Source organism: Curcuma longa, chromosome 21 (genome assembly GCF_044706935.1).
Source record: "Curcuma longa cultivar G26 ecotype Majalengka, Jawa Barat chromosome 21, ITB_CL_G26_1.1, whole genome shotgun sequence".
Lineage (NCBI taxonomy): Eukaryota > Viridiplantae > Streptophyta > Magnoliopsida > Zingiberales > Zingiberaceae > Curcuma > Curcuma longa.
The window spans coordinates 8101934-8128755 of record NC_133881.1 but is presented as its reverse complement, the minus strand read 5'-3'; the positions used below and the strand labels follow the sequence as shown (position 1 = coordinate 8128755).

The 26822-nt window shown below is 35.8% G+C and overlaps 1 protein-coding gene and 1 pseudogene across 1 annotated transcript; both read right to left on the bottom strand.

Annotated features, from left to right (window-relative positions):
- Positions 1-8058: 8058 nt before the first annotated feature.
- LOC141815643 (uncharacterized) lies at positions 8059-10427 on the bottom strand. The gene is made up of 3 exons (XM_074703594.1): positions 10254-10427; positions 8958-9321; positions 8059-8853 (listed from the first exon to the last, which is right to left on the bottom strand). Exons 2-3 carry the CDS (start codon positions 9318-9320, stop codon positions 8266-8268), a joined length of 951 nt encoding a protein of 316 aa, XP_074559695.1. The 5' UTR covers position 9321; positions 10254-10427; the 3' UTR covers positions 8059-8265.
- Positions 10428-12427: 2000 nt separating this feature from the next.
- LOC141815622 (putative disease resistance protein At3g14460) lies at positions 12428-25191 on the bottom strand (annotated as a pseudogene).
- Positions 25192-26822: the final 1631 nt, after the last annotated feature.

Here is a 26822-nt window from a genome sequence, read left to right as displayed (position 1 = left end):
CTAAAATTGATTTCATATGGATGGTACATGGCAATCATGAGATACATTTGATATGGTTAACTCTTAATCTATGAGTTGTAGTTTGCAATATGTAATTGGTCAAAAAGGAGAAAAGTGATACAAAATTAAGTTTAAAATTCTGCATATAGTAGAATGATTGCCATCATAGGTTGGTCACTTGTAAAAGAACTTGTAGATATCTCCTATTGAAATCGTGAGAGCTTTTGGATTTTTGGGGTGAATTATTGAGTCCGTTTAGAGATAGAGGAATATGCTTCCCAGAAATGTTTCTGCTACAATTTTGGAGTAAGATGTTTAAAAGAATTCTTGACAAATCTAGGTTTTTGTTGTGTCCAGAAAACCAAGCTTTCAAGTTGATAAAAATATAATCTCTAATACAATATATAAATCTCCTTATGAAGAAATAATCCATAATAGACCAATATAATTGTATGTATGGAAGTCTATATTTGCTAGATGGCATCCAGGGAGAAATAGATCTTTGAGAGAAAATCTAGGTTTCTTTATTATGGGAAATTTATCTCAGGGTTTGGAAGATTCAGTTCTATCATAAAAACATCTTGAGTAGAAGGCAGTTGTAGGATAGCTACAAATATTTTGCTAGTCAATAAGAGATTTGGATTGAAAGGAAAGTTGACTCCCAGATTCATCAGACCTTTTCAGATCCTGGAACGGATTGGTGCCGTTCACTTACCGACTTGCATTACCCCCATCTTTAATAGGAGTGCACAATGTATTCCACGTCTCTATGATACGAAAGTATGCCCCGGATCTAACACTTGATCTAGAGGATCTTATAGTGCCGCTACAGTCGGATGCGACATATGAAGAATTTCTTGTTCGTATTCTGGATCACAAGGAACACCAGTTGCGAAACAAAAACATCCACCTTGTGAAGATAGGATGGAGGCATCACTCTGATCAGAGTAGCGCAGTGGAAGCGTGAGGACGATATGTGCGCCAATATCCTCATCTATTTTCCTCAAGTATCAATTTCTCTTAGTTAATTTAATTTGGGGACCAAATTTCTTTTAGTGGGGGAGGATGTTAGAATGGGTAAAATGAAAGTCACAATCGCGATCTCTATTTTCCTTGGAGAGGAAATCATGAGATTCGCGAGGGACGCGAGTTAAAAAGGGATCGAGCGAACCCTAGCCCTCTCCCATACCCCGAGCGTTACCCTCTCCCACACGACTGATATCTGCCCCTCACTATAACCAGATGAAGGATTTCCTTTCCCAGATCAGGTGGTAGCAGCAAACATGTACCAAAGTAGACCCCAATATCAGCAGCCACAAAGACCACAGAACAACCCTATGTCATGTACTTATAATCCTGGATGGAGAGATCACCCAAATTCGAGATATGAAAATAATTTTGCACAACAGCAGCCCAACTTTCCAACAACAACCATTCTAGTCTTCAATAAACTTTCAGAGGTCGTTAGGATTTCAGAATAACTCAATTCAATATAAGCCTCACGGGCCCAACATCCCAATCTTATGTTGGGTTGCAAAGGTGCAAACATAATCCCACATCTAAAACACATAGAAAAGATCATGGGTTTAAAAGGATGGAAGATATCTCCATTGGCATGAGGCCTTTTGTAGACAACGCGAAAAACGCGTTGTCGTTGTGGGGTAAAAAGCGTTGTAAGAGGCCCTGTTGTAAAAGGGGTCCCTCAACGACAACGCTTTTTAAGCGTTGTCTTTGTTAACATCGACAACACCTTCGCAACGCAGAAAAAGCGTTGTAAATATTACAACGTTTTTTGCGACGCTTTAAAAACGTTGTTTTTAATAGGTATGACAACACATTTTGCAACGGTTAAAAAGCGTTGTAATTTTGTTACAAATTTGCTTGGGTTTTGCAACGTTTTTAAAAGCGTTGTCTTTTGATTTTTTTAGCAGTAAATAAGAAATAATATATTTTGTAAATACAAAGTCATTGGCTACAAAATTTAATAAATTACATACAAAACATACAACTTATATTTACACAAAAATCATTCTTACAGTAGGTTCATAATACAAATTCATAACATATAGCAGGTCGATAACATACAACTTATACAAGTTCATAACACAAATTCAAGTTACAACTTCCAATACAGAAGCTCCACAACAGCAGCAGATCCATAACAAAGGTTTCAACGCAATAGAATATCCTCCAACAGCAGCAGAAATAGAACAGGTGCATCACAACATTAGAAGCACCAAGTAACAGACATACTTCACCAAGTAACAGCAGGTCCATCTGCCAAAGACCAGCCTGCCAAAAGATAATACTAATTTATCCAAAATATAGGCACAACAGCAGCAGAATTATACTCAATGAACTTTGAATCACAAACAAATATATTTATTGCAAATAAATGGAATTATGGAGATCAACATTCCATACCTACTCATAAATATGATCTTGTATACAGTCTGCCACCTCGGAACGCACCTCATCAATTTCTGCCCGAGTGTACTCAGCTGCCTTAAAATATGAACACACATATAGATTAAGTTAATTGGAAAAACAATCAACACTGACTTTGCAAAATGATAAATGATTTGAACAAGTACTATTGATCGTAGTCCATCTCTTTCAATAGTTTCAATTTCTGCAATAATCTGTCTCATAAATCTCATCACATAATAACCACATTGTTTCCCATCTGGTTGCCGAGGAGCCTGTGGTAATTGGACTCCACTATCAGTTAAAAGACAAATACACACATCAAGACCATATCAAACATAATAACACATACTTGTAGTATTTCCCACACTGGTTTTTTCCGACCTTTCCTTCCCTTGTTTGAATTAAACAATCTTAAGGCCCTACATACGATAATAAAATATGAGCTACCATAAATTTTAGTAGAAAAGAATTAACTTCATTAGCACTTGTTTGATCAAAATAGTCTAGGCAGCAAATAATTATCAAAGAAGTGTAACTTTCATTAGAAAACCAAAAAAACTAACCTTATTTGTGTGGGGTGTTCAACAATATAGTAGGTAACGCTGCATCTTAATAAGGGTGAAGAACCTCTTCCAAGCTCCAGCTCTATGATTTTCAACTGTATGCTACAATTCTAATACTTGTTAAACATTACCTAACACTTGCAGCACTCTTAAAAAAGAAAGGGGATTAATATACAATCATCCTCTTGAAACATTTATAGATCCTCCTTGACACCTCTCTAACATTTTCATAAAAGAACCAATTTAGTAATTAAAGAATTAGGAATGCAGCAGACAAAACAAAATGAATATGACTACTAGTTAAACAAAAAGGCTATTTTGATTCAAAAATATATAGTGACAAGAATTAGGAATGCAGCAGACTACTAGTATGATTTTCAACTGTATTCCATTTTGACATATCTAAAAAAAAAGACAGTTAAGTTACCAGTCATTTCGAATAGAGAACAAAATTGAATTTCTTGGTTCTGGAAGGATCTTCGATATTATTGCAGCATAACAGAATGTCAGAAATGAAATGGTTCCGCATATGATGAAGGTCCATCCAGAGCATAAACTCAAATTTGAAGATGTTGGTTGCAGCATTCTTGCTTCTCAGATTCCTTCTGTTCTTATTTTGAAGGTTTTGGCTGCAGCATTCTTGTTTCACAAATTTCTTCAGTTCACTCAATTCACTAGTATGAAAAGAGAAAATTGAATACTATCCGTCACAAGAAAATTCCATATTACCTAAAGAACCAAGCACTTATACAAGGGAAGGCGACCTTACCAACACGAATTCACCGGCTGCTGAAGAGAAGGGAAGCTCCAATTCGACACACTTTCTCTCGGCTGCTGGCGGCAGTGGACAGCTGGACGCGGACAAGAGCAGTAGCAAGGTCGCTGGGACAGGAGGCGGCGACTCTTGGAGATCAGAGAGGGGAAAGCTTCACATGAGGTTGCGAGGGTTTGCTATTGTCGAAGGCGATCCGGTGTCTAGAGGCCACGGCGAACGAAGGGGGTTCGGCGTTAGGGTGTTTTGTCGAATAGGGAGAAGACTTTGCGGCTGCGGGGCTCCGGCGAAATCGTGAGCGGCGCCGGCGACGCGGCTGTGCTCGGCGGCAGCGTGGGATGCTCAGCGGTGTCTATTCCCCCTGCTCCATCAATCCATCGTTCAGTTTCTCACGAGCTCTAGGGCTCCAACGAGATCCTCGAAGACTTTGCTGCTGCGGCGCTCCGGCGAAATCGTGAGCGGCGCCGGCGACGCGGCTGTGCTCGGCGGCAGCGTGGGATGCTCAGCGGTGTCTATTCCCCCTTTCTCACGCTCTAGGGCTACGAGATCCTCGATCCTAACTGCGCAAAACAACGTTACAAATTAAATGATACATAATTGTATATCACAGTATTTTTTTTATAATTTTATAATTATAATTTAAGTTATATTTATATTTGTAATAATTTAAGTACATGAACTTCACCCGATTAATTCGGAAGGTGAATCGTCCTCTCTTGAATTATCTATCGAATAAATTTAAAGTATAATTTATATATATTTAAAAATCAATCTCTAAAATATTCAAGTTAGATATTATATTAGATAAATATGGTAAGATTATTTTATCAATGGACTCCGCAAGTTGATTTACAAGAATTCTATTAAATTCAAGATAACATCAATCGACTTCCCTGAGTATGAAGGAAAGCGCGGACTCGCCCGATAAAAAACTTGGATATAAACCCTCAACGACAACCCTAAACAACAATACTTTTAAAAGTGTTGTCTTTGGCAAAAAACCCGCTAAAAGACAACGTTTTCGACAACGATTTTGTAAAGTGTTGTGGTTGACCCAAAATAAACGCTAATAGACAACGCTTTCTGAACAAACGTTGTCTTTTGGTTTCAAAAGACAACGCTTTTGACTAAAAACGTTGTAAATTGAAATACCACAACGCTTTTGCTAAAAACCGTTGTCTTTGGGGCGTTGTCTATTAACATTTTTCTAGTAGTGTATACATATCCAAAATGCAAATGAAAATACAAACGTGAATATTAAACCATGAGATTTATTTGATTTGGGTTTGTTTGAAAAATTTAAACACATATTAGATTAACCCATTAATCCAAACTCATATTAGATTAACTCATTAATCTAATATGTTTAAGATCCAATTAAATTAACTCATTAATCTAATAAGTTTAAGATCCAAAATAATAGACCCATTTTATTTTAGTCATATTAAAATAAAACTCCAAAATCGATGCGCTCTCTGTGTGTGACTCAATAGGTTATCATAACGTTGGTAGTGACTATAAAATCTTATTTTAAAAACACAGGCAATAACTAACTTCTAGCAATGCATCATGACTACTCAAGTGACAAGAATATCATAGATTCGATCTAATTTGTTTGTGACTATTTTATTGTATAACTTCGTCTTTTTGTCCATGACGTTTAGATTGATTTACGAGGCATAGATAATATCATCCTCTTATCAATTTATGTATTTTTTGATATCTAAGTAAATTTAACCAAATAAGTTTAATATCTCATATTAATTTACTTGAGTCTGACCATGCATTTTAGTAGTCCTATTTAATCAAGGGGCTCATATACATCACTTTCGTTATATGGAAGGGATAAATTTCATCTACATCACTCACATCCCTCCGCATAACTTATTGCATACACACTTTATAATCAACTTTGTTACAGGTGATCTTTATGGATACTAAAGTATACAATTACTTATGTAAAGAATAGTAGAAACTTCAGGTCAAAAGGATTGTATCAATAGTTACGAGAATATTTATGACACACATATAACAATCTATAAAATATTCTCATGGTAGGTTATCCAATGCATATTCTTTAATATCTACCGACGTATTAACTTTCTATCTGACTACTTGGTGGATGCAATTGAGGTATCTATTCGCCCTTTAATACCCTTTTTGTTTTCCTCAAAGGGCTTTAGAGTGCGAGTTAGTTTTTCTTGGTGTTCTAAAATTTGGAAGATCGTTTAATTATCGAAGTTCATTTAGTCATATATATGTTGCATCCTTCATAAATGGATTTCACTTGACAGGGTGCTTCAATTGCATGGAACATTCCTATTTCTTTCATCAGTGTCATTTTGCTGCCTATTGTTGGCAATGCTGCAGAGAATGCAAGTGCTATTATGTTTGCCATGAAAGACAAGCTTGTATGATGACTCTTCTCTCTTCCTTTAAAGTCTATTTTCCTAGTTAAATTAAATCACTATATTCATGTAATATTTCATTTTTGGGACATTTCTCTTGGAGTTGCTATTGGGTCCTCTACTCAGATTTCCATGTTTGGGGTAAGCCAAATTCACACTTGCTTACATATGTTCTTTGCTCATAGTGCTATATATTCTTTCCGTCCAATCGATCGATACATAAAACAGTAGTACTTTTTACGAATTGATCATCCATTTTAATGTTTCGATTAGATGCTTCATTTGCTATGCAGATTCCTTTTTGTGTGGTGGTAGGATGGATCATGGGACAACCCATGGACTTGAATTTTCAACTTTTTGAGACAGCAACTTTGTTTATAACTGTATTAGTTGTTGCCTTCATGCTTCAGGTATCAAGACACCACTTCTACTACTAGTTTTTGGATGATTCTAATTCTAATGGTTAAATGGTTCTTTTCTTTCTCATGAATTAGTTCAACTAACTCAGAGATGTCATGAGATAAATAGATGATTCATTTCTGAAACTCAACTATTTGCACACATGCTTAAACCCAAACTTCTTAATTTGTTAAGATTATTATTTTGTTTACGAGGATGTCACTTATTTTAGAAAGTGATTTGTATATACATCTTAAGCTTAAGCTTAATTATGCTTCTACTGCACGAGGGAACTTCTAACTATTTCAAAGGTTTAATGTTGATTCTTTGCTATCTGATTGTATCTGCCAGCTTTTTTGTACATGTTGATCCTTCTCCTGCTAATGGTGAGTTTCTATCAATATATTTTTCATTTTTTATGAGAATTAACAATCTATTTGCATAATTATATATGTTCTGTCATTTTAATTTTTCTGAAAAACTAATTATGCAGAAGGTAAAGAGCCATGAGGTGGAAGGCAGAGTCTTTCACAAGTGCAAGATGAAAATGAATGGTTTCAAGTCATTAAAGTTTCATAACAAAATTTTGAATTAGCACACAAAGCAGAGTGGTAGAGGGGCTCTTTATGGGGGTTGTTAGGATGGTTGAGGGAGGGTTTTTAGGTTCATTTTATTTATTACATGTAAATGGATAAATTGAAGGGGAAAATCCCCCCCCCCTCAGATGAGAGTTTATGCTGTAATTCTCTTGTAATTGACTAATTGATTCTGTCTGTATCTTTGTCTATTTTTTTTTTTTTTTTTGCTGGTTTGAATCGACAATATTTGAAAAATCATACATGTTGGCCAAAAGCAACTAGATCATGTCAATTTATTTTTTTTTGGAAAATATAGAAAGATTGTGACCTGGTCAAAATTTCTGATTATTAATTCACTGACCTAGTCAAAATTCTGAAATCATTTTGGTCAAACAAATTCAGCCCATAGATTGACTGTTAACTGGAGGCCCACGAAAGGATTCACGGCCCCATAATTTCCAGCCCAAATTCAGCGGATTTCAGATCCATACACTCTGATAATCTTAGGGGGCGCTTGGTATAAATTTGGTAATGGGAATGGTAATGGGTTTCATTGAGGGGTTAATGGCAATGGGAATGATTACCGAATTTTTGGTGCTTGGTATAGATACTGGAATGGGTATTATTCCCATTAATGTTGTTTGGTTTGACTTAAATTATGGAATGGTAATCAATCAAAATTCCTATTTTACCCTTATATGTAAAAGACAAAAGTAATTATATAGAGTCATAGACAAAACCATTTTATTTTTTAAAAAATATAATATGATAAATATTTTTCTTTCATCCCAACGTACAAATGGCATAATTGTCCACAATAAATCATCGTCCAAAATACAATCGTCTTACATAATCAAAATAACTACCACAATATCAAAAGTGAAAGAAGCAAAAACAACTTAGCACAAAATCACAATACCAAAAGTGAACAATTGTTTTACACAGAAACTATCATAATATCACAGAAACTGAGCACAAAACCAACTTAGCACAAAATTACCACAATATCACAGAATCTTCTAAACAATTGTCTTACATGGCACCATAACAACTACCACAATACCAAAAGTGAGAGAAGCAAAATTGTAATTATCAAACTCAACATCACAAGCATACTATTCTAAACAACTGAGCACAAAATCTTCAATTTCAGATGAATCCAAACTGAACAATAACTCAACTTTCACAGAATCTTCACAAATAACTTGAGCAGCCTTGTACTTGTTCTTACCAACGAACCCATACTTATCCAATATCTCAAGAACTTGTGGCATTTTTGAGGATTTACCTTGAACCCAAGATGACATTGACTCAAGGTGTGAGCTAACAGTTTGCATAAATCCCTCAACTCGATCACTGAGTAACTTGAAGTCAGAATCAACATTTTGCACAGTTGAAATCTTTGCCCTCTTTGAAACTTTTTTAACATTATCAGCTGATGCTTTCTTTTTCTCCTTAGGGTGAGATGTTCTTGATGTGACAGAAGGTTGTTGATTTGGCATCGAATCAACTTCAACTCCTTTTTCGGCAAGTGAATTATCATCCGATATGCTCAACTCAGCATCCACATCAGTGATGTTTTGTGCAGCCATCATAGGATCTTCCGCAACAAGGCCAGTTGCTCTGTCTTTGCCATATACCATCTCTAACTCCGAAAAATAAGGGAATGATACATTATAGAGACTTTTGGCATCATTGTGATTCTGTCCAAAAAAAACATAAGAATCAACTTAACAAAGTTAAAGAAGTAACCATAACAAACGACATTATAATTTGAATAAAAATCAATAATGACTAATACACATACCTTAATCCATTCAAGATACCATGTTTCTTCACAAGCTATCTTCTTTTCAACATCATTCCAAGTACAACCACTTTGCCTGCACATTTCATTGATAGCGTGGAATTTTCTTTTTAGGATTTTAATCCTAGATTCAATGTGACTGACAGATTTTGTGAAAGTTGGTAACTTTTGGATCATAATCTTTCTTATCTCGACCATGTAGTTATTCTTGAACCCACCATCTGTTTTCCAAAGAGGATCAGTTGCCATATCTTGCAAACATCTTATTAATACCCAACTCTCCTCTTCCGTCCAGAAAACTTTATTTTTGCCTCTTCCTCGTGCTACATTTTTTCCCATAGAGTCATCAGCATTATTCTCCATCCTAAAAGAATATTAAATCAAGTTAATGACATCATAAACCGAAATATACATTTCTGAAAATGAATCGAAAAGTTGAAAAGCAAATTAAAAAAGAATCTATGGCATAACAGAATCGAAAAGTTTCACTTCCATATCATGCTCCCAGTTTGTGTACTGCATAATTGGTGTTTATTACTCCTATATATTCCATGATGTTTTTCAAATTTTTGAATAAGCTTGTATTCAATCATTCTCTATGAAGCACGATTTCATCACTGCCAACAAAAAACTTACAGCATTGTCAATGACAGCACATACTTTGTCACCCAGAATGGTTGATTTTGATTAACTTCCATTAGGACATAACCAATATAAGCAAGACTGTGCTTCAACAACCAGATTTGCATTTTTGGCTTAAAGGGTATTCATTTACTTTTATTGAAGAGAGATATCAACTTCAATCAGTAAAAGACATTCTGATACTTGTTTCTTACTGCAAAAAAAACTTCTGTTTTCTAGTTCTTATCTAATTAGCAAAAAGTATCTTGAACAAGAAGACAAGGATGTTTCTTCTTCTGAAAGAAAATTGTTCTTATGTTTTGCATAAGACCCACCTGCAATAAAGAGTTGTCAAATTAACCATTGGAGGTTAATTTGCAATTTAACATGTAGGCATTCTATTTTTCCTCTGTTTCCACTCCACAAATAAACAACCATTGAGAGTTCTCAGTAGAAAATCCAAAGCAGAGCAAGGAGCTAGGGCTTCGGCGGCAGGAGAAGGGGGTAGGGCAAGTTGAGTGAATCCAAAGCTATCGATCGAAAGGCAAAAGAAGCAAATCGAATACATAAATTCCAAAGTATCGATAGGAACTAAGAAATCCAAAAAAATTCCATAAGGGAAGTGCTCTTCAAAGGAGAACTCAACTGCAGACCAAAGGGCGAAGAAAACCCTACCTCGGCAGCGATGTGGGAGGCGGCGGCGGAGCGCGCGGCAGCAGGGGCGTGCGACGGCAGCAGGGGCGTGCGACGGCAACAGCGAGGGCGATCGCGGCAGCAGGGAGGCTCGCGGGTGGGGAAGAATCGCGGGTGGGGAAGAAGCGGAAGAAATCGCACGCGGGGTAACGCTGTCCTCGGGAAAAAAATTGCACCGCAAGTGGGAATGGGTTTAGCGATAACCGGGGGAGGGATAGGTTATGAAAACACGGATATCAAATCCTTAATTTGATATCCATTCCTATCTACCAAGCATTAAGAATGGGAATGAAATAGATTTCATTCCCATTCCACTCTCCTAAACCCTACATCCAAACACTCCTATAATCTCCTGTGGAAATTTGGAATTTTTTTCCTTTCTCAAATTTTTAACTGGTTTTCTTTTATGTTAATCCTCGTTGCATGATTTTCTAGCTATATAGTTTCCTTCCTCACTCCTATAATCTCCTGTGGAAATTTGGAATTTTTTTCCTTTCTCAAATTTTTAACTGGTTTTCTTTTATGTTAATCCTCGTTGCATGATTTTCTAGCTATATAGTTTCCTTCCTCTCCATCTCCATAGTCCATAATATGGTGTGATGTTTGCTGTTACTATGGGTAATATAACACAGTCAAACTACGTACGTTGCGATACATGCATTATCAAATACAATTAGTTTCAACCAGGGGCGGATCCAGAAATAATATTTAACGGGGGCTAATAAATTTTTTTATAATATAATAATCATTCCAAAACACTCTAAAATCATAAAAGAGGTGCTTGGTATATATTCGGTAATGAGACTGATGATGAATTTTCATTGAGGGGTTAATGGCAATAAGAATGATTACTGAATTGATGGTGGTTGGTATAGATACTGAAATGAGTATAATTACCATTGATGCTACTTGGTATGAATAAGAAAGTAATGAGAATCAAAAAAAATTTATAATTTTACCCTTAATTAAATACATGAAAAAATTTTGTTAAATAATTTTTTTATGGATATTATGAATTGGGAACATCCTTTACAGGAAAGATAAGCATGTTGGAGTTGAGCACGTTGGAAAAAAATAATTTTTGGGATGATGACAATTGATCTGAAGGTGTAAATTTTTAATTTTCTCGTCCAAAGAAATATTTTCCAGAGACCTTCCATCTCCTTTGATGTATTACTTGTGTTAATTTCTGAATTGAGAACAATGATCAATCCTACAACACTTTCCCCCAATCTAATCGGCAGATTTTTGCTCATATATCTACACTAATCCACCACGGAAAAACTTTCTTTCTCCTGATTTCTCAAATCGAAACCACAATCAACTCCGGCGAAATGCAAAATAAAGATTTAATATCTTTTTTTTTATACGATAAGCTAGCGCCGCGTGATTGTTTTTGTATCCATCCATCACGTGACGTACGATTGCAGAAACTTTCTGAGTCCGGTACAATTGTTAAAGTGAACTTGATAAAGTCAAATTAGTTATTAAATTATTAATCTGATAATTGTTTTAAATTAAAAAACTATATTTTAAATATGTATGAGAAATTGAGGAATAATTCATATAAATAAATGCAATATCGATCTTAATGGAACATAAATTCAATTTTAACTTGCAAGCTAGTCATAATTCTAGCTATGGAATGGCATGTGCAATTGTTGAGGTGGCTTGATCAAGTCAAATAATTAAGCTGTTAAATTGACTAGATAAGTCTGTATATTTAAAAGAGATATATCTATGTTTAATTATGAGAAAGACGAATAATTCATTTGCTATAAATAATCAATGCAATATATATCCTATATTCAAATTGAATGAGTGCAACATATATCTTAATAGAACAATGCGTATTCAAATTTGAGATACAATTAGTCAACAAACAATGTAGTTATGGACTAGATCTGGCTAGTGCGATTATATATAAAGTGAGCTTGATTAAGTCAGATTAGTTACCGAATTGTTTTGATATCAATCTCTATTTTTTTTTAAAAACGAGTTGACGTACTATAAATTAAGATGCATGAGAAAGAACAATAAATAATTCATTATTACAAGTAATTTCAATGAGCATCTTAGTGGTTTCGGTAGCTGTCACTTCAACTACTTGTACGTTGTGGATCTCGTCTCAGAGACAGAGACTCTATGGATTTCCTTTTTTTATTGGAGAACTTCTCTGTCATATGTAGAAAACTTCGAGTCAAACGGATCTATTGATCTCCTATGTGAAAGCACTAATGATAATTTTTCTATTTCTTCAGCTACTTTCCGAGATCGATGCTCTTGAACTGATTAAGGATTCTTTAATATTGCTTTTGATTTAGTTGATTTCCGAATTGGAAGCTCTTGAACTGATGAAGGGTTCTTTAATTTTGCTGTTGATTCAGTTGATTTCTGAGTTGGAAGCTCTTGAGCTGATGTAGCACTCTTTAATATTGCACTTCTTATGGCTTTGCGAAGTCGCAATCTTCTTAAACCGACAAATTCATCATTTATTAACCAAGTAGGCTTTAATATTGCACTTCTTATGGCTTTGCGTAGTCGCAATCTTCTTAAACCGACAAATTCATCATTTATTAACCAAGTAGGAAGCTCTTGAATTGATTCCCCAGGAAACTCCAAGTGTCGAAGATGTCTCAGACTACCAATTGCATCAGGCAATTTCCCAGTTGGAAGCACGGAGATCATCAACAACCTCAACTCTTTCAAATTTAGCAACACCTCTTCTAGCAATTCCATGAAATTTGTCTTGTGTTCTTCAGAGGATAGAATTCCACCAATGACGAGACTCCGCAAGTGCGTCTTCTTTTGTAATACTCGACAAACTTTGACAAAATTATCTGCTGTAACATACACATGTTGAGCTTTGTGTGGGATAGCTACGTCGTCTTCCTCCTCGATTTCATCCTCAAGTCTAAAAAATTCACCATCACATATGCGATCTGCAAGCTCATGCAAAGTAGCATGGAGTACGAGCTTACCATTCTTTTTGCTGAACTCACAAAAAATGATCTTTCTGAAAAACTACCAGGATTGTCATATGGACCAAATAATCCAGTAGTAGCGTTCCATATGCGAAGCAACTGACCTTGTTCAAAGGGATAATTCTTGGGAAACAATGCAAAAGCAAGACAACATTGCTTTGAATGCCATGGTAGTTGCTCATAACTGCGTCTCAACAGTAGTGATAAAATGTTACTTTCTGTTGGATCAATTATGCCCAAATTGCTACGAGAGATCATCCTCCAGCGCTCTTCACTTTGGTGCCACTTCAGGTGACGCCCTATTGTCACAGCAGCCAAGGGATTTCCTCCAAACCTTTTAGCTATTTCTCCGACTATATCTTCCAACTCTGGATATTTGTTGCGATTTCTGTCACCGAGTGCGCATTCCTTGAACAATTCCAAATACTCTTCCTCTGCCAACCCATCCAATTCCACATCGAATAGCAAATCATCTGAGTTGACTACATATCTAAATTGGGAAGTCGCTATTATTCTGCTACCCACCTTTGCTCCATACTTGGAATAAATCATCGCAGAACCGCTCCGTCAGGTTGTCCAGGACGATCAACACCTTCTTGCCTGTTATTTCTGTTTTCATGGTTTCCAAAATGCTATACGATCCACTGGTTCTGTGAATTTTGCTCTGTTTATAGACGGAGGGAGATACTGACCTTTGAAGTGTAAGCCACCACTCGCCAAGATGATGGTTGCCCATGTAAATCCATGCTCTGACATCGAATTCAGCTTCTACTTGTGCACTGTTATAAACAGCTCGGGCAAGTTCTGTCTTCCCTATTCCCACCGGGCCGGTGATGCTGATCGTTACAGGCGACTCCTTTGATTCTCCTTCTTTGTGAAGTAGCGCCTCTAGTATGTTCCCCTTCTCAGCAGCTCGTCCTTTCAACTCCCTAACCTTGGAAGGCAACGTGCGGAGTCCCGAACTGGTGTTTATCTGTTGATCCAAGCTGCTGCAGACTGGTTTTGATTTTTTCAGCTCCTCCTTGAAATGCTTAATTTCACTAAAGAGGCCAGCGGCTGTCTCGATGACCTCCGGCAACTTTTCTATCGCTTTCATAAAATGCATCTCCTCAAATGCTGAAACACCATCGCCTTGCCTTTCGCGGTTACGAAATTCAATAAAATCCAGGTCGTCGAGCACGTTCTCCGTCGTGTAGAAGAAATCCTTAAAGCGCCATAACCAGTCATCCAGGCAGTCGTTGCTGATCTTCTTGTGTTGGTCGTAGATGTGCAACTTTTGGATAAATTGCAGAATATCTGATAGTTCCGTCAGTCCAGCTTTTGCTTTGTAAACCTCTGGCTCCTGGTGCTCCCAAGATCTCCCGATGGCATCAAGTGATCTTTCAAGAAGGGATAGCGAAAGGTAGCTTGCGATTTGGGTTTGTGGTGTCTCGGTCTCCATGACTGCTTTGCTCTTCTGAGCTCCAAGAATAAGGCAGAAGAAAGCAGATGACAGAAAACGACCTGGGCAAGGATGATAGATCGATTTTGTCAACTACAAATTCTCAAAAATAAAAGAATTTATAGTAAAATAAAAGGCAGAAGGCAAGCAAGATTTCTACAACTTGGCTATTAATTAATACTAGACTGATAGCCACGCAGATTGCGAGAATTGCAAAAATTCTTCAATTTTAGAATTTAAATTACTAAAGTCAAATTTTATTTTATCGCTAATATAATATTTTAAAACTTTCCCTCACTTAAAAAACGGAACCTCATGTGAGGTGAATAATTAAAATTTTGAATAAATTTAATGGTAATTTTTTAAATTGCATAGGTCGTTATGTGTTTTATTCAAATAAGTAGGTGGTTTTGAGATTGTCCAAATCGCGTACTTTATTCCGATTTTACCCTTTGCAAAACCCCTCCCCCTCCCCGCCGCTTTGTCTTGTGAACTAGATTTTCAACCTGAAGCACTGATTCATATTTTTTCCAGTAAAAATCTAAAATTTTGACACTAAGCCATTTTTTGCTTGTGTGACAACCCTAATTTTTTTTCCGTTCGATTTCCCATCGAACACTATTGACTTTAACAATTCATCCTGACATCATCGGCCGTCCAAAGCTTCTACATCACCAACATATCTGTTCCCGCACCACTTTCATCTTGACTTCTGAGTCCCAATCGCACCACCTTCACAAGTATAACGTTAATTCACAAACTTTATTATTGATCAACTCTGTAAAATATTCATTATATTTTGGGATGCTTGACATTGAATTAAAATGGTAGAAGATTTTTGTGTTGGTGTTCATAACCATTAGATGAAAATGTGCACGATCAATATTCAAAGGTAGCATATACCTAATTTGTCAATTAGCCAGATTAGTTTTGATTATATAGTATAAAATTATTTGTCATAAGTGCTTTATAATGACCGTAAAATTCAAGATATATTCATAATTTAGTATACTAATATTGCAAACATAATATAAATTATTACATGAAGGAAAATTTTTACCCTAAATCCGGTTGAGCAATAAATGAATTGATTATATGCTCATCGATAAAAATGCTACCTAAGACATATGTAAGGAAGATATTTTTGTCAATGTGTAATAGTCTTCCTCCCATACAAAGTCAGAAATAGGTCATCTTAAATTTTCAAATACTAATATGAGGTAGGCCACATCTTGATCTCGTTTTTTCTCTTTGATTTCTATAAATTTATTTTCAATATACTACAAATAAACAGAACTATAATTATTTAATAAACAAAAGTGAAATCTATAAAATTTCAAGTAGTATTAAATCATTATTATATATATCTCAACTTCCTCTAATTGCCTTCAATCTCATTGTGATGAGTTCCTTTTCCCTTGCCTGTTTTTTCGGCCTCCCTTGCTTTAGCAATCTTGTCGATCACTACTATAGTATTGTATTCTTGTCTTTCATTTTTATTTTGCTAAATTTACCTTCTAGTTCCTACACAAAAAAAAAAACACAACTTAATGTATTTAATATACACATCAAAAAGTAAAATCAATGAAATTGCATTACTATTTATGAATTATTATAGATATTTCAACTTATTTTAAAAAGCTTTGACTTACATGCCCCTTGATTGTAATTTATCTGTCTCATCTTCTTCTTCCATCTCATTAGTGACTATCATTGTCTTCTCTTCTTGTATACCAAAATTTTTATTTTATTTTTCAAATTTGTTACCTCCTCAACCTCATTATTTCTCCCCTAGTCCTTTTCCCACTAGATTGTTCTCCAGGAGGATTTCTACATGATATTTTATTATGCCCTAATTGTTTACACTTGGCGCACATTTTTTTACCTTTTCGTTGTACTTCGAATCGATCCTCGCTTTCTTCCTTCTATCAGGTTGCACAACACTACGAGGTGGTAAAATAATACAATCTTATGCACCTACTGACTAAAATTCTTTACTTCACGACGCATAAGTATTTTTCCATATTTCAAAAAAATATATTACTCACAATACGAATATGGAACCATATTCGTGAATGCACACATTGCAATAACGTGTGAGCAAGGAATCTCTAATATTTGGAAATCACCGCAATCACATCTATGACTCTTCATGTCAACTATATAGGAGGATGCAGAAGTCACTACCTCAATTTCTATTCTACTATGTGGAAGTACTGTATAGTATATAATTCTTCCTCCCCTAATTTTAATCTCCTTCATAGCAAGAAGCGTGCAGAATTAAACATTTCCTCCCCACGATTATAAAATCATTGTGTAACTTTCCTCCGTATGTTAGTTGTTAGTCCTATTATTGGGAGTTCTCGAGTGTCTTTGAACAATGCATTCATAATTTCCGAATAATTTGTGGTCAACATTGTGTATCTTCTACTAGAAAAATATATATTTGCCTATTTTGTAGGTTCAATATTTTATAGTCATCTATAAGCATTCACATGTTTCTCTAACATCCTTTGCATAATTTGATCATACTCGAAAATAATATTTGCTCTAGCTGCAGCCCAAAACAATCCTAATACGGGTCTATTCTGAGTGTCTATTACCATATTACAAGACAAATGATAACAACATAATCCATGGTGAGCAATAGAATAAATTTTTCTCATTGCAAATAATATTCCATGATGTCTGTCAGATATTATTGTCATAGTTGATGAATCAACTAGAAGAAATATTTTTAGGTGATTTAGAAACTACTCTCAAGATGGTCCATACTCTACCTCAGCAATTGCAAAGTCAATTGACATAAGATTTAAATTATCATCTATTGTTGTGGTCATCAATAAAACACCTAGAATTTGCCACTCAAGTGCGTTGCATCAATTCCTATTAGTCTACGAAAGTATGTTTGAAAACTCTACCACATGCACCAAAAGCCCAAAAACACACTGGAATTTGTTTATCTATACTTGTTTTCATTGCAACATATGTTTTTGGGTCTCTATATTTTAGCTTCCGTAAAAGCTTAGAGAGGTCACCATAATCCTTTTAGAAATCACATATCATTTTTGTTAAAGCTTTTTGACGTGAATTGTATACTTTTTTATGATATGTCTACTATAAATCGTGCTCTCATCTCTTGTTGAATCGTTCTAGGTTTATAATTATCTGCAAATAGAAAATGACTTTCAATCTGAGAAGCTATAAAAGACGTTGTGCATGCAGAATGATCTACCATTCCTAAACCAAGACCGCACTAATATTCATCTAAATATTTCATAACAGTCAACTCTATTTCTCTTCATGCAATTATTGCTCATATGTAGTTTTCTCCATCACAAATTACTTTAATTCGATTTTCTTTGAGTCTTTTATTTTGTAAATGAATTATCTCTTCGCAGCATATTTAGTAAGTGCATCTTGAAATTATTTTTAGGTTGGGAATACCTACACAAAAATTAACAATTTTTTAAAGTTATTACTACTACAATTGAGTGGAATGAAGAATATGAAAATTAAAGAAAAATATATTATATGACTACTTCAATTGAGTGCAGATTACAATATGAACCACAATTGAACAAGTCAAGAATCTCTTGTAGTAGCTATGGTTCTATAACTGCTACAACATCAAATTTATATTGTAGCAACTATTGTTCAGTAGCTGCTACAATTGTAGGGATCTACATACGCCTAAAAATAATTGTAGCAGCATAAACGCAGCGGAAAAAGGATCCCTCCAGAGATCCATGCGAAAGTCATACTTGTTTTACCGATTCTATCTACTGGAATCGAGGTTACCTTCGATGCGAGCCCTTCGCAATCCCGACATCAACTCTTGCCTTCAAAGGTTGACAGATCTCAGCACGATCAGTGTGTTCGCGCCGCCACGGTATCCACACGAACACTGAGATGGAGAGAAACCAAATTGTGGTGCTAGCCACAATGAGGTTCGACCAAGGTAGAAGAGAAGAGGAAGAAGATCAAAAGTCCTCCTCTCAAGAGCCTCTCATCCCTTTTTATATCCAACTATGAAATATAAAGGGTTTTTGGCTCTTGGGATTCCATGGAATTAATACCTTTATTAATCCCATGCATGCCATGCATGATGATCATACAACCCTCTTAATGATGCTCATACAACCCTCTTAATGATAATCTCATGCATGATGATCATACAACCCTCTTAATGGATTCGATTTGACTTGAGTCTAACTCGAGTCTCACTTAATCCGAATTGACTTGAGTCCAACTCGAGTCTAATTCAATGAGTCTACCTTGAGTCCCACTCAATGAGTCTAATCTACATTAGACTCAATCCAATGGCCTAATGATCCATCACATGAACCATCTCCAAATCACATGTTCCTAAGTGTGTGACCCAATAGGTTCTCGTAATGTTGGCAATGTCTTTAAAACCATTTTAGAGACATAAGCAATGAGCGGCATCTAGCAATACATCATTGCTACCCAAGTGACGAGAATGTCGAGATCCGACACAACCTTTCCGTGACTACTATCTTGTATGACTCAGTCCTTCTATCCTTGATATCTAGATTGATCAATGAGGCATAGACCGTGTCATCCTCTTATCAATCATGAATTTCTTGATCTCCAAGTAGACTACTCAATCAAATAAGCTCAATATCTCATATTGACTTATTCGAGCATGATCATGCATTTTTGCAGTCCTACTCTATCAAGGGGCCCATAGATATCACTTCCGTCATATGGAAGGGATAGATCTCATCTACATCACTCACATCCCTCCGCATAACTTATTGCATACCCAGTGATCGCCTTTATAGTCACCCTGTTACGGGTGACGTTTGACGAAGCCAAAGTATACAACTCATTATGTAGGGAACCGTAGTGACTTCAGGTCTAAGGACTATTCATACTAATAGTCACATGAGAATGTTTATGACACTTATATAACGATCCATGAAACATTCTCATGGCGGGTCAATTCAGTACATAGTCTCTAATATGTACCCATGTGTCAACGTGATATCACATATCCATGACTTGTGAGATTAAGTCATCAATTGACCTACATGCTAGTCTCAACGCATTAATATTGTCCTTGCATATTAATGCTCGATTAGGAATAGTTAAGAGTAGTGTTCTATATATATCTACAGACTCTCACTATCAATTCTACCAATTGATATGCTGTAGACAAGAACCTACTACTCAAGGACACTATTATATTTATTCATATAGACACGGATAAGAAATAAATATAATAAGCAAACCTTGCCTTTATTAATGAATATGATACATATGTTCCCTAAACAATCATCTTATGATTGACACTAAGGGCTGACACTAACAACAATGCCATTGAACAAGTTAAGAACTCCTTTATAGCAGCTTCAGTTCCATAGCTACTAGAAAATCAAGTTTGTGTTGTAGCAACTTTAGTTCTGTAGCTGCTACAACATCAAATTTGTGTTGTAGCAGCTACAGTTCAGCAGATGCTACAATAGGATTGAACAAGTTAAGTCTGCATTGTAGCAGCTATAACACAACAGCTACTACAACATCAAGTCTATGTTATAGCAACAACATCAAGTCTATGTTGTAGCAGCTATGGTTCTGTAACTGCTATAACGTGATTTAACAAATCAAGTCTGTGTTGTACGGTACTCCCTTATACAATCCATGCAAGCATACTAGACAAAATGGGATACTCCCCCCATGCAACAAACCAAAGCAGACATTACACTACTATTTCAAATAATTTTTTAAAACTTGTTAAAGATTAAATTTTACATTACCTTACCAACAAAAAAAATTATCACTCCCATTTAGTCTTGCCCTTGCAATGCAATAAGTGTTGAATTCATTCTATAAACATCTTTAGCTAATGGAAAAACATCTTCAAGATCAATATACTTATTGAAGATCACTGACAAATCTATTGAATTATCCATATCATTCGATATAAATTTATCAGTGGAGATATCTTTTTCAATTTCTACTAGTATTCTAATATCGTAATATTCTGATTTAGTCCACGTATTTTCAAATATTTATTTCAAACTCTGGCCTATGACATCCTCAATACTAACAACTTCTTCTTTCCAATTGTATCTAAAATTCATAATATCTCTATAGTATTCACCACAACACTAGCAGAATCGAAAAATAATATTTTATTATCATTGGTATTTATGTTTGATGTACCAATACTAAGTCAATTTTATTTTTGTGAATCACTCAATTCCATCTGAAGTGAGAATAATTCATAAGAAAATGGATCCACACATTGATGCAACTACAAATAATAATAATTTCTATTATATATGTGAAAGTTTCTATAAAACACTAGTCAAGTGAAGGAAGTCAATAAATCATCACATGTTCCTAAATTTTTAGTTGTACGTTTCAAAATTTCACATTTCACAAACAAGCAACTTAAGCTCGTAACCACACAAATTCTTGATTGATTAAGGGTATTATTAATAAAACTTTGAAGACAAAAAAGAGAAGACAACAAAGTCCAGATGCATAGCATTACCAACATAAGATAATCGATATTTTACTAAACCACGTTATCAAAGTTTCATATAATGTTAATCTACACATCATATTTATTCATTTAGATTAGTAGAAGAAAACTTACATGTTATTCACAAGATTGATTAGAATGTAAAACTGCATCCACACTACAATTTCAGCTATCACTGCTAGCTAATGTGATTGATTTTTGACCAAAAAATATTAAGCAATATTACAAAGATGTCCTAGGCTACAATATTGGTAAGGGCAATTTGATATGTTACCATCTCTTATGTGATTTACAAATTATCTAGAATACTAGTTGATAGAATTTAATGAGTACTTAAAAATTTTCAAACTACCGTTACAGTTGCTTACACCCAGCGACCAACACCTTGCCTGAACTCTGCTCTAATACAATAACAGAAAACTGGAAAAGCCACTGCCTAGAGCAAGGTTTTGTTAGTTTCAACTTCGTATTAAGGACGGAGGCATGTTGTCAGGAGTAGCTACCTTTTGAAGATCGTCGGTGATATAAACTGCATTGTTCGTCGGAGAAGTTACAACCAAGATACATTTGTTAGGTTTTCTCCGATTGCTTTTTTCAACATACAATAAGTTGAAAAGTTCGCCAAATATGAAATTCCAGCGGAGCCACAATTCTAACCTATGCTCCCTTAACCATTTTCTCTAACAAGAAGCTGCACCATTCACTGAAAAATATTAGGCACCGGTCTGAAGTTTGTCAACTTCTCTCCATTCGGCTTTTTTACACAGCAAAAAATCATTGTTCATCAGAAAATAAGCTGCATTGTTTGTTGGTCATTGCCTTTGGTTCGGATGAAGGTCGCTTGCTTTATGAAATGTTTTGGAACGTGGTTCGAAGTAGTGTTTGCTTCCAACACACATGACATTATCGTGCCAATGGGATCAAGGGTAAAATGAGAAATGAACCCACGTCGAGCTACGTGATTTGAACGATTTCAAAATCACCTACATGATTTGGGTAAAACGCATAACCACCTATGTGGTTTGGGAAATTATCATAAATTTAATGATATAATCAATTTTAATTTAATGTCATTGAAAATTAAAATTGTACTCAATTTGCCACTAATAAATTGGATTGTTAATAAATTTTTTCTAGTAAAATTAAATAAATTTATCTAAAAACTAAATTAGCATAGTTCTCAACAATTTTAAATAGTTGACTGACTTATGAATCTGGACAAATGAGGAAGAGCCAGAGATTATGTGTTCATAGTAGAGTTGACTGGACAAATGATGCAATGGTAAGTTATCAATCGATTATTGGCTAATGTGGAAAGTAGAAAGGAATAATTGTTGCACGATATTAATCGAATCACAAGCACTAGTTGACTTATTAAGAAAGACTAGTCGACTGTTGAGTAGTAGATAGATTTTCAATAGGATTTCAAAGGCTATAAAATAAGGACATTGGAGTGGCTTCAAGGTAGAGGAAATAGGATTGGCCAAACATTATTAAAGCCTTGTATTTTCTCTGTAATCTTCTCCCTTATAATTCCTTTGGAATCATAAGATTGTAAGAGATTTTTTCACCTCTAATAATTGATTAAGATGGAGAAAACTAATAGTTTTCAGCTAGGAGTGATCTATTGATGAATCATAAGTTATGTAGTTAAAGCCCAGAGGTTGTCAAACAATGTTAAATAAACTTGTTAGCAATTCATAAGCTTGTTTGTATCTATGTTTCATTTCCGCTATACTAATTTTGTATAACTTTACCAACTCGATAGCAAGAATAGATAAAATCATACTTGTAGGTTTAAAATTGTTATTCACCCCTCTACTCGGTCATCCGATCCTTAAAAATGATTGTCGACATTCATAGAGATGATTCGACAATCAATATTATTGAGTGACCAACAATAATAAATCAATGATGATGCTACCAAAAAGGATGCATCTATCACCTGAAGGACTGTGTCAAAAATATAATGAGATATGATCCGTGTTAATATACATTTATACTACTAGTTCAAGCCATTAACATGTCAATGAACTGACCAATTAGACATAAGCTCTTAGATCAACATCCACAACTATCCATTAACAATAATTATTTGTAATTATTTTTCTTTCCACTTTTTTAGTTTCAAGTTTTTCACTTAAAAGAACAAGTTTCTTCTTGTTGGAGGCCATTTTTCTTTCAGCTTAAAATATGTATGTATGGTAGAATTGGTCTATCGTACAATATATCTTCGTTGTAAAATAAAACAAAAAAATAATTTGCTTTTCTTCACTGGCTGCCACATGAAATTATGAAGTCTACTTAGCAATTTTATTTTTTTAATAAAAACAAAAAGGAATAGTTTAAGTTGTGAAGTGCTTAAAATAAATGGACACGATAACGACCCGGCCCCTTGGGCAGCCCAACTGGCGACCCCTTGGCCCCTTGGGCAGCCCAACTGGCGACCTCTTACATCATCAATCGACGACCCTCGGCCGTGTCATTACTCACTAGGTCTTTCCACCCCTGGGCAGTGGATTTTTGCCTTCCCCAGGATTCGAACTCTAGACCTCCAGATTAAGTACCACGGCCGAGGATCATCGGTGGACGACATAAGAGGTCGCCAGTTGGTCAGCCCAAGGGACCGCCAAGGGGCCGCCAGTTGGGCCGCCAATTGGGCTGCCCAAGGGATCGCCAGTTGGGCCGCCCAAGGGGCCGAAGGGCCGAGTCGTTAGATATCAAGTAGTGATTATCAAAGGTATCAACTAAATACTATCTATAAAGCATGGATATTAATAGAATAGATAGAAAAGCAACAATACATGCATAGAAAATGAATTCCTGTATTGACCAAGTACAGAGTACCCACCTGATCTGACGATCGACGATAACCAGAACCCCTAGAAAAATATACAACTCCGTGTAATAGGACCAATAAGTCAAGGTCCTGCACAGGAATAAACAACATTCCTAAATAATATATCCAATAAATCTTATCAAATTAAAGGTGGTTTAAACCCCCCGCATTTAACTCAACTTAGGTTAGACTTTGGTTGCGATCATCAGAATTAACCAATCAATCAATTAGTTGCATTAATTAATTTAATCAATACAACAAACCTCTTGTTTAATCATCCCGAATTAACCAATCAACCTAATCCAACCGTTAATCAAGGTAAAACCTAACCAATCAACCAGCCCTCCAACAAAGGTATCATTTATAAGCTCTAACATGGATAAAGTCCAACATCAAAAATTCTTAACTAATTAATAGCAACTTCCATCAACAGATCTATGCTAATCTACCCAACAAGTTACAATCCATAAATTTAATCAATTCCTCCCTACCGAACCTTCCAACCAAGTAAAGTCAATCCACCATGAATCAAACCCCAATCTAAATCTAAAAGTATCTAAATCTAAAAGTCAAACACCTAATCACACCGATCAACCTAACAGAACAAAACTCCACATCTAGACCTCTATTCCATGACCGGAATACCACCTAATCAGATTCTAAGAAATAGATAAACTAAGATAGATCCAAAATTCTTACCTCTGATTGAAGGCCAACCGAGCCCTAAATCCTCTTTCTCTTCACCTTCCTCTTGCTTGCTGCCGAAGCTTCTTCAATCTCCAATCGGTCAACCCCCCTCAACTGTGGAAACGGAAACAAGCCAAATCTAAGGAATCCAAGCTCATGAACCCTAGATTACTTCCCCTTACCTTTCCGGTCCGGCGGCGCCCTTGTGCGGTCGGTCGGGAGCGACAGGCAGCGTCGGCGTCCCGCGGCGGCGACTACGGCGTGGCGTCGGGAGGAAAGGCGAGGAAAAGAAGGGAGGAGGCAGCAGCTCGAGGAAGCAGAGATGAGGCGGCGGTGTCGGCGTTTCTTTCACCCGGCTTCGGCGGAGACGGCGCGAACAGACCCGCGGCGGTGTCGACGGCCCGCGGCGGTGGCTTCGGCTGATGAGGAAGGCGGCGCGAGGAAAAGAAAGAGAGGCGGCGTCGGGCGAAGATGAGGAGGCTCGCGATTTCTAGGTTTTATGTAGGTTTCTTATTGGATAGCTTTTGGTTAACGGGTTGGCCTCCATTAACCCATATCAAACCATCTTATAACCCTTTAACCTATAACAAATGGATTGGGCCTAATATAGCATATGGGTTTTTTTAATTAAATTTGGTATTTTACATGATACCTGTTGTTTGATCTTATGATGATCTATTTGATATCATGCTGATACCCTTATTTTCAATAGAATTTATCCAGTTAGTACTCATCTGATTCGTTATTTGTTATCTGTTATATGATCTCCATCTGATCTATTCCTGATTAGAATAATCTCTTTTCTTTTCGCTTTTTCTTCACACCTTTGTGATGACTACGATGAAGAGACTCTATTGGGAGAGACAAAACCCATGTAAGTAAATAGCCAACTTCCATCAAGTTGACTATGTGTATTTTTTGAAAGTTAAACTAACTTTTCATAATCCCCGAATAAATCCCTTAAATTAATTAATATTTCACATGAATAACACTTTAATAATTTATTCATTATTATTGTTATTTTCTAACAACAATTACCACTTTTAATTGTAAAGTGCCTTAGAATAAATGTAGACACAATTATCACTTGAATTTGTGAAGTGCTTTAAGAAAAATATATACACTATTATATTACTTGAAGTGCCCTACGAAAATGCATGCCCACACAAAGAAAAATGCACATATCTAAATCTAAATGTACACACAACTACCAACTAAAATTGCAAAGTGCCCAAATAAAAATGCACACAAACACAGCTATCACTTGAAATATAAAGTACCTCAAGAAAGATGCATGCACACAAAATTGTGAAGTACCTCATGAGAATTGCACACATACAACCCCAACGCAAATCAGTAACTCCATATAATACCTCAAGAAGAAACAATGACTTTCCAACTTCTCACTCCATAAAGAATCCATAAAGAATCAGTAACTCAAATTATGTGTTGATTGACTAAACTTAGACCCATTCACCACCAATTCAAGAGCATAAAAGTTGAGATGCTTTTGGATAGACAAATAATGGAGTATCCATATGTAAGTACTTGTTCAGCAAATTTTTCAGTATCTTACAAAACACCAGGATGAAGCTAGCGGACATAATCCAGGCTGTTTGTTGGTCAACTGCTGGGATTGAATCCGCCCCCGTCCCTCTCTCTTGGCGTCGTTTTCTTTATTTATATTATTTTTGTTCTTAAAAACCTACCTTGCGTTCTTGAACGAGAGCCTCCAGCCTCGAGCCATCAACCCTCTCTTTGTGGTGACCAGGTGAGAGAAAGCAGACAGTACGATCTTCTCTTCTGCCAATAAATTTAGGAATTTTTGAGTTTTTATCTTCTTTTTGTTAGTAATCACTTATTGCTTTCTGTTGTTTTCTCTTTTGCTGCTGTTTCTACTCAATCTCCATATTCAAGTTTGATTAATGGATCCTATTTCGATAACCCTCACGATAGTAGGATGGCTGGCGACTCCATTGATGACTCAGTTGATAGACTCGGTCCATTCTCTTCGGAACCAGAGGATGTCCATGAAGCTGAATTTGCTAAAGCAAAGTCTTTATGCTATCGGAAAAATCGCCGA